This window comes from Triticum urartu, unplaced genomic scaffold (assembly GCF_003073215.2).
Source record: "Triticum urartu cultivar G1812 unplaced genomic scaffold, Tu2.1 TuUngrouped_contig_6301, whole genome shotgun sequence".
In the NCBI taxonomy this organism is placed as follows: domain Eukaryota; kingdom Viridiplantae; phylum Streptophyta; class Magnoliopsida; order Poales; family Poaceae; genus Triticum; species Triticum urartu.
This window is the reverse complement of record NW_024117053.1, coordinates 974-12887: the sequence shown is the minus strand read 5'-3', so window position 1 is coordinate 12887 and position 11914 is coordinate 974. Positions and strand designations below refer to the sequence as shown.

At 45.1% G+C, this 11914-nt stretch overlaps 1 protein-coding gene across 1 annotated transcript; it reads right to left on the bottom strand.

Annotated features, from left to right (window-relative positions):
* Window positions 1-6619: 6619 nt before the first annotated feature.
* On the bottom strand, window positions 6620-10865 carry LOC125530420 (CRC domain-containing protein TSO1-like). The gene is made up of 8 exons (XM_048694822.1): window positions 10793-10865; window positions 8395-8466; window positions 7993-8307; window positions 7788-7872; window positions 7622-7693; window positions 7469-7535; window positions 7283-7368; window positions 6620-7160 (listed from the first exon to the last, which is right to left on the bottom strand). The coding sequence occupies exons 2-8, from the start codon at window positions 8439-8441 to the stop codon at window positions 7158-7160; spliced, it is 675 nt and encodes a 224-aa protein (XP_048550779.1). The 5' UTR covers window positions 8442-8466; window positions 10793-10865; the 3' UTR covers window positions 6620-7157.
* Window positions 10866-11914: the final 1049 nt, after the last annotated feature.

Below are 11914 nucleotides of genomic sequence, written 5' to 3'. Positions count from 1 at the left end.
AAAACAAAAAATATTAAAAAAAAAAGTAGTTGCTTATGTTGGGGGGGGGGGGGGGGATCTTGCAGCGGGATCAAGCACTACGTCCACAAATTTGGCAATACCCACCTAATCAAAGAGATGATGTGCAGCGAGACATTCTATCTACCATTTGGTTGATCGATTGCTGCGATTGCTTCTAACTCCTCCAGTTTCTACAGCAAGTGTCCAACGAGCATTCTCTACATTGAAGGTCATTAAGACAAGGTGACGTAATACTATGGAAGATGATTATCTAGCCAATAACTTGGTAGTAAACATAGAGAGTGAAATCACAAGGAAGTACAAACATGAAGATGTTCTCATGCACTTTAGGAATGCAAAGAAATGAAGAGTTCATCTTTAGTGAACTCGATAATCCATTGTTAAATAGTATTTTGGTATAGTTTCTTTTTTATGGAGTAGGTTATATATATATATATATATATATATATATATTTATTTAAAATTAGAAATTCATTTTGTAAGGTAATGTGGACAAGATCACTATAATTATCTAAGTTTCTCGATATTTGCAATATCTAACTGGTTGTATTCGTATTCGATTTTTTTTGTTTTGCAGCTTCGCCCAATCTTAGATTTATTTCAAGCTCCTCCACTGCTAGTCCCTACAGAGGCATCCAATAGAACTACCCTAAGGGACTAGGGTTTCCCTACTCTGGTGATCGTGACCTTTGTTGATTCTTCTCCTTAGCCATCACTGAATCTTGGTCCACTTCCTCCTTGATCTTGAGCACACTTGGGCTGATAAAGGGGTCGATGTGTCCTTCACCCAGTATCAGTGTTGTTGCATATTGACGAGAGGGTTTGGATCATAGATTGAATCGATGGCGGCGTCTTCGTCGTCGATGGGGGCTGGTAACTCAGTAGCAGGAAGAAAGAAGATGAAGGTGGAGATTTACCTTGAGGCAGCAACGAAAATTATGAAGCTGTAAAATACAGAATTCGAGACGTTTACATTGTAGAGGAGGAAAGCTCAAAGTTTTCTAAGGAGGCAAGGTGGCTAGCGGTGGCAAGAGTGAATACGAGGAAGCGGTTCAATGCTGGCATCTTCAAAGACACGGCGAAGTTTTCATGGTAGCTACCCTATGACCTGAACAATCGCGAGGTAGATGATAACCTCTTTGTGATCCAACTATTTTCCTCGTAGACTAGAACCATGTCATGTATCAAGTAACTTGGACTTTCCGAGAGCTTCTAATGGTGATAGAGGTTATGCTAAGGGCAAACTAGGTGTAGTGAAGCTTGATCACACCCATGCATGGGCGCAGATTCATAACCTTCCAGGTCTTCACCGGTTCCAAGCTATAACTGACAAGGATCTACGAGTAGAACTATGTGTGCATTAGAGTGTAGATTGAGGTCATCGAACCGCTGGCCCTCTTTGCACCTCTTAATTTGAGCAAGTAAGAGAAGATTATTCTCCCCATAAAGTATGAAAATTTTGGATTCTTCTATGAAGTATGTGGGCATATAAACCATGAGTGTGGTGATGGTGTTCATGTATCATATGAAGTGGACTATGGTTAATGGATGATCGCAACAAGGACGGGGATGCCAATCAACCAAGGATTTGGTCAAGGAGCTCATTCAGCTCGGGAAGGAAGAGGAACGATATGTGATATGCGAGGAAGAGGGTGTGGTGTGCTTGCTCTCTCGTAAGAGTGGTTGGGTACCATCAAGTGTAAGGGTGAAGTAACCTAGCAATAATTATTTCCCTCGATTGAGAACCAAGGGTTATCGACCCCACAAGAGTTCTTCCAACAAACAAGGTCTTCGGTACCTGCACATAAAACAAAAAAATTCTTGCCACCAACGTTTCAAGAAGTTTGTTAAGCTTCTTGTCCTGCTAGTTACAAGGGTAAATTGCACGGTATGGTATAGATAGATAAAATAAATAAAATGGTACAACAAGGTAAAGTATTTTTAGTGATGTTTTCAATAAAGGAAATAGACCACTAGTGGCATCTCTCCAAGAAGATAAGTGTGGTGTGGTGAACAAATTACAATTAGGCATTGATTAAATTGCAATATTTATATTTATTAATATTATCATTCATAGTATAATCTTGCCTAGGCATTATGTCAGTGGTATGTAGACCATTATCCAACTTCATCTACAACTAATGCTCCACCCAAGACAGATATTCATCATGCATCTCAAAGTATTAAATTCATGACAAACAAAGCATTGTAATAAGCATGATGACATAATGTAAACAGTAAAACCACCATACAGGAGTGATAAAGAAAACATCATTTTATCATTAATAGCAACAATACAATACGTAAAGTCATTGGGGTAGATCACCACAAGATTAAATTCACTGTCATGCACAACTCTCTCTGAAGAACTACCTATCAATTGTTGCCATAGATGACAAATAAATCGAAAAGCATAGATGGCTACTTAATTATTCAGCAAAGAAACTTCATAAGATTCAATATAATTCAATGACCAAACTGATCATAAAGTGAAAATTTATCATATCTCAACAAACACAACCACCGATTAGATCTTATTGATCCCGATCGTGAGGCAGCTAATTAATTGAATCAGAAGGGAGAGATGATGCCATCTAGCTACTGCTATGGACCCTAAGCTCCTAAGGAAACTACTCAAGCATGGTCTTTTTTTTGAAAGCTCAGGACAGTGAAGGCAGCCCCCCACTAACTTTAAATTAAATCAACAAGTACAATGTACAACTCTGTGGTGTTAAATTAGGATGTGTATGTCAAGCCCTCACCACCAGAGAGAGAGGGAATAAGAGTGTACAAAGTGCAAGTATAAAGAGTGCAACTGTTTTGTAGACTAGATGGAGGTGACAAAACTATCCACAAAAGGCACCCCAGCCTCCTTGATTCTGTACCTCATCATATGAAAATCGTTTTTGAACCTGAGGAGCCAGCCATCCGCTGTAGGCGTCACCCCTCTGAAGTGCTTGTTGTTACGTTCCTTCCAAAGGCTCCAGGCCGCAATGATAAAGATCTCCATAAACATGGGCTTCGTCCACCTGTTTTTTGCCTCATGCACAAGTTGAAGCCTGTTTCCGCCTCTCATCTAGTCGACCCCTAGCTTCATCCAACATCTTCTGCTGAAGGCACAGTCGAAGAAAAGGTGCTCCACAGTTTCTTCCGGTGGGTCATCACAGAGGAGGCAAGTGTATACATCATCTCGTAGCTTCATACCTCTCCTCTTCAGCATGTTCCTGGTATTCAGCTTGTCCGCAAGAAGGAGCCACGCAAAAACCCTCCACTTATTGGTGCATTTTGATCTCCAGATCCACTTGAAAGCATCGTCCGCCACCACCCCCCGAAAGCAATAATCGTGGTACTTTCTTGGAGCGAAGTCCGCGGCCCCCCAGATGCATTTCCAGATGTCGGGGGCCTCGGTCAGCTCGGTTGCGGCCATGCTGCCTTGAAGGTCATGCAACTCCTCCCTGGCTTGCGCTGAGATCGGCAACTGAAAGTTGTGCCCAAGCGTAGGTGCCGTCAACAGTGCTTGCACCGAGACATCTTCGTTAGAAGCGAAGGAGAACAACCTGGGGTGGCTATCACTGAGGATGCGATTGTGCCACAGATCCTTCCAAAACAATATTGTGCTCCCGTCTTGCACCTCCACCGATGTGACCCCTCTGTACGTTGGGGTAAGTTGCAAGATGTCGCGCCACCAAAACCATCCGCAGTGATCAGATGCATGGGCCACCAAACCCTCATAATACGTGGACCAGATCAGGTGAACCCATGGCACATCACATCGGTTGTAGAATTTGTGTAATTGTTTAAGCAGCAGGCCTTGGTTTTGAATTTGCAGATCAATTATCCCCAGCCCTCCTTTCTCTTTGGGGCGACAGACTAGATTCCAGGCCGCCAAGGACACAGCTTTATGGCCATCATCAGTTTCCTTCTCCCAAAGGCAGTATCTCCTGAGCTTGTCAAGGTGTTCCAGAATCCTCGGCGGTAGCCTGATGGAGCACATCGCATAAATCGCCAGGGACGTGACCACTGAGTTGACTAAGGTGAGTTTTGATCCAAGATCCAAGAGCGAGGCCGCGCTGGATAATCTGCGCTCAACTGAAGCCACTAGCGGCATTAGGTCAGACACGGTGGGTTTAGCCGTACCCATCGGCATGCCAAGGTACGTGAACGGCATCTTGCCAACCTTGCATCCAAAAATCGCTGCCAGTCGTTCTGTTGCATCCACCTCCATGTTGACCGTCATCAGAGTCGATTTATGAAAGTTGATATGCAATCCAATGGAGGATGCATAGTCCTGCAGGATGTGCTTAATCGTCTCCACTTGTGCTTGGTCAGCTGGCATTACTAGGATCGTATCGTCCGCGTATTGGATCACCGGGTAGTCATTCTCCACGGTGGGTATGGGCAGCTCGAGCTCTCCACTCTGATATGCGTCATTGATGGCTGCTTGAAGAAGGTCAGCTGCCAAGACGAAAATGAGGGGGGACAGCGGGTCGCCTTGGCGCACCCCTCTCTTACAAAAGAATTGCCTACCGGGGATTCCGTTTAGGAGAACAGAAGATTTTGCGGTTGAAAATAAGCAGTGGATCCAGATTGGTCATGGTGGCAGCAAGGTCGATGAAGATGAAGATGGAGATGAAGATGGTCATGCTCATTGCCTACTCAAGCATGGTCATGGTGGCAGCAAGGTCGATGAAGATGGCTCTGGTGATGGATTCCCTGTTCGGCGGGGTACCAGAACATGCCTCCAGATTGAATCTCCCCGGAACATGAACTTGCTGTGGCGGGAAAAATCACGAGAAAATGGTACAGCCAGTTTCTCGAATTATGGGATTTATAGGCGGAAGAAATGACGTAAGGCGGTGCACAGGGGCCCACACGGCAAAGCCACACGGGTGGTCCCCTGGCCGCTCCGCCAGGCCGCGTGGAGGCCAGGGTCCCCCCGGCCCATCCCGATAATTCTTGGTATCCTCTGGACTTGAAAAAAAATTCCCGGTGTTTTTGGAGGTCCGTAGATATGGATTTTTCTGGAAAGTCAAAAACATGCAGACAAAGGCAACTAGCTCTGGGCACTGAATTAACAGGTTAGCCCGTAAAAAATGATAAAACTCCTATAAAAAGTATCCAAAAGTGGTATTATAATAACATGAAACAATCAAAAATTATAAATACATTTCAGATGTATCATGGTGCAGGTCGAGGTTGGAACACATATGTCCCAAGGAAGCGCGTGTCGGGTGGTGCAGGTCTCGAAGATGAGGATGAGGATCTTGATGACTCTCGGCTGCGAGGCCCTTGAAGCCACTAGCAAAAGAAGAGGAGGATAGGAACAATGGTGGGTGGTGGGACTGCAGCAAGGAAGAAGTTAGACCTCTTTGATGTGCATTTGAAAGAAGAGACCGCTACTACTTTGCGCGCGCGAGGGTGGGGGGGATAGGTTGAGGGGATTCAATTAATATAATATCAACTCATTGAAGGAAATTGAGGGCATGTTTAGTTTAATGAATATATTTCATTGAAAACCCTATCTGTTACGCATAGCCCTATCGGGTATTTTAGTGGGGGTGACGGAACCAAATGCATCAAAGAGCATGGTTGCCAGTTCATTACCACTATGAGGAGGAAATGGTATTCCACTCGCCCCCGCGAGTGTATGTGTCACCGAAGGAACGTAAGAGAGCAAAGAAAGGGATTCCCGAGCAAGTCAGTTACATCAGAAGTTGAATTGGTCGGTGGCTTCCGTTGAGGAGGAACACCAGGAGCAATGAATCCCCCATGTTGGAACTGTCGCGGGTTGGGCGATCCCATAGGGTTCATGAGTTGCGCGACCTTGCATGAGATTGTGCATCGACGGTACTTTGTGTTGTGGAGACTCAGATGGTAAGGTATCATCTGGCCTTTTCCCAAAGGTGTGACCCTGAGTTATTGAATCCACGAGAGGATGTGCACTACAACAAAGACTCTAACAAGTCTTTGTTAACAAATTCAGTTGTCCAACTGTCCCTTATTATCTCGGTTAATAAGAATAAATATTCAGGCAAACGGTCCCTTATTATCTCGGTTAATGAGAAGAATATTCGGGCAAAAACGTTTGGGTGTTTAATGACTACACCGATCCTCAAGGATCGACTTTCCGCAACCATACTAAATCTTCGGTCACTTGTGTTCATAATAGTATTCGCTCCTTACCTTCTTCTTGATCGATCTCCGGGATTCTAGGTACTCGCGGGGCCTTAGAACGATAAAGAGACAAGAGACAACTCTGTTGCAATCGAGCACATACATGACTATAAATATTCAAAGTCATTCCATCGATCCTTTGTACAAATACATCGGGTTGCAAGGCTATGCCTCAACCCATTGCCTTATCGAATTACCCACCATCTTGTTACTACCACAACTTAACTTTTTTGGGGTTTTCCTAGAGCATTCACCATTCGCAAATAGACTTTTTAATAAGACTAGGAGACTGCCCCTGCGTTGCCGCTGGCCAAAAATGAATATGTAAGCAATGCTCATTTTAAACCTGTTGGAGCGGTAGCACCACATTGGGTGCGCCTGATACTTTCGCCCAAAACACTGCGTAACACTACAAAGAGTGCATGCCTCGTGCTGAATTTAGTCGGTGGAGAAAAACTGAACGCTTACTGAACCAAATGGAACCCAATATCTAAGATGTCATTCTTGTTCCAAGCAAGCAACCAGTGCTGCTTGTGTAACTGGTCTATACAAAGAATAACCGTATCACTTCATGGTACCAGAATATGCAAAGTTGCAAACCATATTCATACTACCAGAATCTTCTTCAAGTATAAGAGAAATCATTTGCAAGACTGTGCATGTATAAGAACGAACTGAAGCACCCATTTCCGGGCAGCATATATGGACGCCGAACAGAATTATATATGTTCTAAAGTGTATCAGCCTGATCAATCTAGGTCCACTGGAGCCCCCCGAGGGCTGAGGAACATGGAGGTTGTCGCCGTGCTTGCTTCGAGTAACCATTACAAGGAATATACAGGAACCCGGCTGTGCTTTAGTGGGAGATATTCTGAACAGGAGATGAGTGGCAATTGTCTTGAGGATGGTAAGTAAGTAAGGTGACTTGCATCATGCTCTGGTATGTCTCAAGCCTACTGTCATCACTGCACAAAAGGAGCACATCACCTGGATTAGTTGCTTATCCCTCAACAGATTGGGGCAGACATACACAGAATTAACCTATGATTTCTCTCAACAAACTGCGCAAGTGGAAGCACAAACTTACCCCGATTCTTATTTGCTTGTTGGAACCCGAGCCTCCGGCGTCACTTGTGCCACCCGTACCTCCCGGTCCAGCATTGGACTTATCAGCTGTTTTGTACATGCAGAGCAACAGAGATTTACACTAGCATGATTATCCAAGCTACGAATGAAACAACACACATAAAAGAAGAAAGTGTCATGCACATACCCCCTTTCATCCCGTACTGATTCTCACACCCTATGCACGTGCAATTTGGGTTACACCCTTTCAGTTTCTTCAAAACAAGAACCAACTAGCCTCAGTCAGGATCAGAGAAAGAATAAGCATGTCTAGTCTTTTGGAAAGGAGATAACCGTGCACCTTGTTGCAACCGCAGACTCTGGTTTTGCAATTTTTGGTTTTGCACGCGCACTCCACATAATCCTCGTCGGCCTGGAATAAGTGCAACACATTTGTTTCAGGTTCCTGGCAAACACCAGAGCAGCACGGTGTTCATGAATGCAGTGCCCTCTAACGAATATCTTACCAGCCAATTTGGGTTGTTCTCGCAGTCATAGCACTTGCAGCGTCCCATAACGCAACTCAAACCCTCCCTGAAACATCTGCATTGGCTGCACGCAATATATCAGGCAACAGTTAGATGGCAGCTTTGGACAACTAATATACCAATTAACTACTAGTTGATTGGATAGATCTGGTTCAGATAATTCAGCCACTGTGTTTGAACATACCAGTTTAGGCATTTGGTAAAGCTGCAGTTGCACTTCACCAGCTCACCAACTGCCTCTGGCTTCGGCACGGCCGCAGTAGAAGAGCTCGGGGCAAGTGGATGTGGTTGAGCGATACCTTGGGCAGTAGAAGAGCTCGGGGCAAGCGGTTGCGTTTGAGCAGTATCTTGGGCAGCAGAAGAGCCAGAGGCAAGCGTTGGGGTGGTACCTTGGGCAGCAGCCGGGTTGATTGTTCCAAGAGATAAGCCGTTCTGGCAGTCACCACTGCAGTTGCATCCCGAATAGCATAACTCAATCCCTATTAAACAGTCACAAGTGCTGCACATAACAAAGCAATTAGCCTTAACCAGCTGACTGGATAGATCAGGTTCAGGCCATTCTAAGTGTGTGCGGTTGTACACATACCCTTGGAAACACTTCTTTGGGGGGCAGCTGCAAGTTGTCCGCGACATTGTGGACACCAATGACGAGGTATCTCTGCAACGCGATGCATAATTTTATAAGTATGTAGTATCGAACAGATGGTACTTGATTGGGAGATAAATCGATTCAGTCATTCCATCAGCTGTAGTTTTTCTTTTTTTGCCCGTAAAACAAAACTAGTACAAATCAAAAGTGAAGAAAAAGAACTGTTTCTGTTCAGCTACACAATTTATGAAGGAGGCACCAACTTGCCAACAATTCGCCATTGCAAAGAAGAACAACTTACTCAAACAATTCAGTAGAACTAATTCTGGACGACACATACCATCGACATTCAGGTTCAGCTTTCATCATCACAAAGCAGCAAAGCATTGAAAGCACATCAAGAATCTTTCTTGGGAACAAACAAAATAGTAAGTACTGGTATACTCCATGCAGTAAGTTAATTCCAACAGAACATCCCACAGCACAGCCCATCTTACAGCAATCTACATACAGGTTGGGCTAGGCAACGCACTGAAAACAAGTCAGCTGAAATTGCATGCCACTCAATAAGAAGATCACAAGAGCTCAAACAATCAGCTGCAATATCTGCTCAGAATACAGTAAGGAACAAAACAGTCGTCGCACCATTAGCAAGCACTCACGAACCACGCCAGCAACTAAGAACTGAAGTAAACTATGTATTATAGCAGATGAACCAACTAGTACTTGACTAATTAACTTTGTGGAAGCAACTGAATATTGACACTCAGCAAGGGGAGAGATAAATATAACGGGTTCACCAACCAATTTTGCTCAGAAACTAAGAAAATCAGAGGGATTTTTTTCTGAGAAAGCGCTAACAAACAAACAGTTGGTAGGATTTTTTTGCTGAGAATGCGGTAACAAACAAAAGAGTTGGTGGCACCATTAACAATCATTCATGAATTACACAAATAACTAAGAACCCAAGTAAACTATATATTATAGCAGATGGATCTCAACATCAGCAGGTGCAATAAATACATATGGTTTAGAGCAGGAAGCCAGGAACCAAAAAATTAATTATGCATCCAAATGCACCATGCCCATAGAATTTACAGACTATACTCAACAATGAACTAGAACTAATTCGGGAGAACACACGCTCGCGATCTTGTCTAGGCAGAAAATACATGCATCCACCTACATGGTTGGCGTATGAAATAGGCCAGCATTTTACACCGTAGGTTGTATGCGGCACTCGACGCAATGCAAGACAAATGTCAATCAAAAGAAGATGAATGCTTGCCTGGAGAATCGGAGCTAATTAACTTTGTGAAAGCATCCGTATCCTAGAAAACACCCAGTATTTAACACTCAGCCAAGGTTGACAGATATATAATGGGTTCAGCAACCAATTTTGCTCAGGAACTAACAAAATCAGAAGGATTTTTTGCTCAGAATACCTAACAAACAATACAGTAGGTGGCACCCTTAGCAAGCATTCATGAATCATACCAGTAACTTAGAACGCAAGTAAACTAGCAAATGATTCTCAACATCAGCAGAAGATTGAAATACAAATGCATTCGAATGCAAGGCAGACAGAACCTGTCATCGTAAGGGAATATCATACAGCACAGCTCATCTTACAGCAATGTGCACACAAATTGGGCTAAGCAACGTAATAAGAACAAGTCGAGTAAAATTGCATGTCACTCGGTAAATAGATCACCATAGCACTAAGCAATCAGTTGCAATATCTGCTCCCCTGCTGATCCATCCAATATCTGCTCGGAACACTAGCAAGCATCATTGGCATGATTCACGAATCACAGCAATAACTTCAGAGCTCAAGTAATATGATGCTACCTAATAATGACTAAGAACGGAACCTAATGACTAAGAACGGAACGTCCGGGAGCCCGGGATGCGAATCCCGGCCAAAATCCCGATCCCGAATCCCGGCCAAAATTTGCAGAAACTATCTGTCGGCCAAGAGCAGTTTGCAGAAACATTCCCGGCCAAGAACAGTTCACCGCACAACCTTCCCGGCCAAAATCCCGACCCCAGATGCGAACATCCGCCGCGGAGCGTGCGGCGCCCGACCGGAAACGCGTGACCCCATCCCGCCGATTAACTGATGACTAGAAGCAAGCAGGGGACTGCGCTGCTACGGGAGGCGGGGAGGGGGAGGGAGGAGGGGGCGCGCGCTTCTCACCTGCACCTGCGGCCGCGGCGAGGGAGCCGCCGAGCTCGCCGGAGAGGAGGAGCGAGGGGGCGGCGGTGCCTGCGGCTGCGACGAACAACGGAACGGGGGGAAGAAATGCTCGTCAGCTCTGGTTGGCGAAGCACAAAACCCTAGGCGGAGGAGGCGGAGGGGGAGGGGAGCGGCGAGAGGAGGCCGGCGGCTCACCTGCGGGCGGAGACGCGACCGACGCCGACGCCGACGCCGGCAGCGGGAAGGAAGCGAAGCGAAGCAGCACCGCCTCCTCCGCTGCTCCGCCTCGGCTATAAGCCGAACGAAACGAAAGGAGGAGCCTTGTGGGTTGGGCTGGGCTCGGATTCCCACAGCAAACTACTGGGCCAGCCTTGGTGGAACGAGGCCCAGCCCAAGACTGGCTCTTCCTTATCTCTCAAAAAATTGCCGTAAAAAACTCTCTCAAAAAATAAATCCAAATCCTAAGTTTTTTCAATTTTTAAAATTTGAATTATTAAATTAGAGTGAATTAAAAATTATTTAGAATTTCTGTGATTGATTGAATTAGAGTGAATTAAATCCAAAGTTTTAGCTACTGGTGACTAGGAGTTGATTGAACTGATTGATACTGTGGCTCAAAATAATTCCGGTGACTAGGAGTTGATGATTGAATTGATTGATATTGTAGTGACTAGGAGTTGATTGAACTGATTCATCTTAGCTAGTGGTGAAATTCCGATGAGCTACTCCACCCCGAGCCCCGACCTCACCATCGCCCAGTACTCCAATATATAGCCCCAGCCCTCTCCACAAAAAGATACTCTCTCTGGTAATACAGTTCTATTAGGTAATAGAACTCAATGGCAAAAAACGCTTTCTGCCGAACTCGTAGATCTTCGTCTCCTGTCTAAGAGCATCCGAGTTGTTAGACGACTAGACCGTTTAGCGTCAACTTCCAGCGGACACCGATGTTTAGAGTGAGATGGAGGAGAGGGTTGCAATTATCACTCTGCCAAGTAGGCGATGTCCGCCGCCACTAGCCAAGCATCTCTTTCTTTTCTAGTCATATTATCCCCATCGTGGTTTACATTTTGGAGCATTTCGGTCATGACTCACCATTCAAAGTTGCAACACCATGAAAGGAAGAGTGATTCCCGCCCGTGCCAGCCTCGTCGTCGGTTCAGCTAGAGAAGTCGGGAATGAAAAATGATAATTTTTTTAACGGACATGGGGGAAGAGGTCATATCATCGTAGTGCTTAGGCAAAGCCCTGCGCCCGTAACTTCATCATCGCCGTCGCCGCACCATCGTGCTGAGGAAACTCTCCCTCGGCTTCAAC

Bases quoted from the DNA above. Each gene is read 5' to 3' on its own strand.
- LOC125530420 (XM_048694822.1), bottom strand. From the start codon at position 8,441: ATGTCGCGGACAACTTGCAGCTGCCCCCCAAAGAAGTGTTTCCAAGG. The intron at 7,694-7,787 runs GTAAGATATTCG...CACTTATTCCAG, and splicing joins AGAACAACCCAAATTGGCTG to GCCGACGAGGATTATGTGGA. The intron at 7,536-7,621 runs GTGCACGGTTAT...CTTGTTTTGAAG, and splicing joins GAGTCTGCGGTTGCAACAAG to AAACTGAAAGGGTGTAACCC.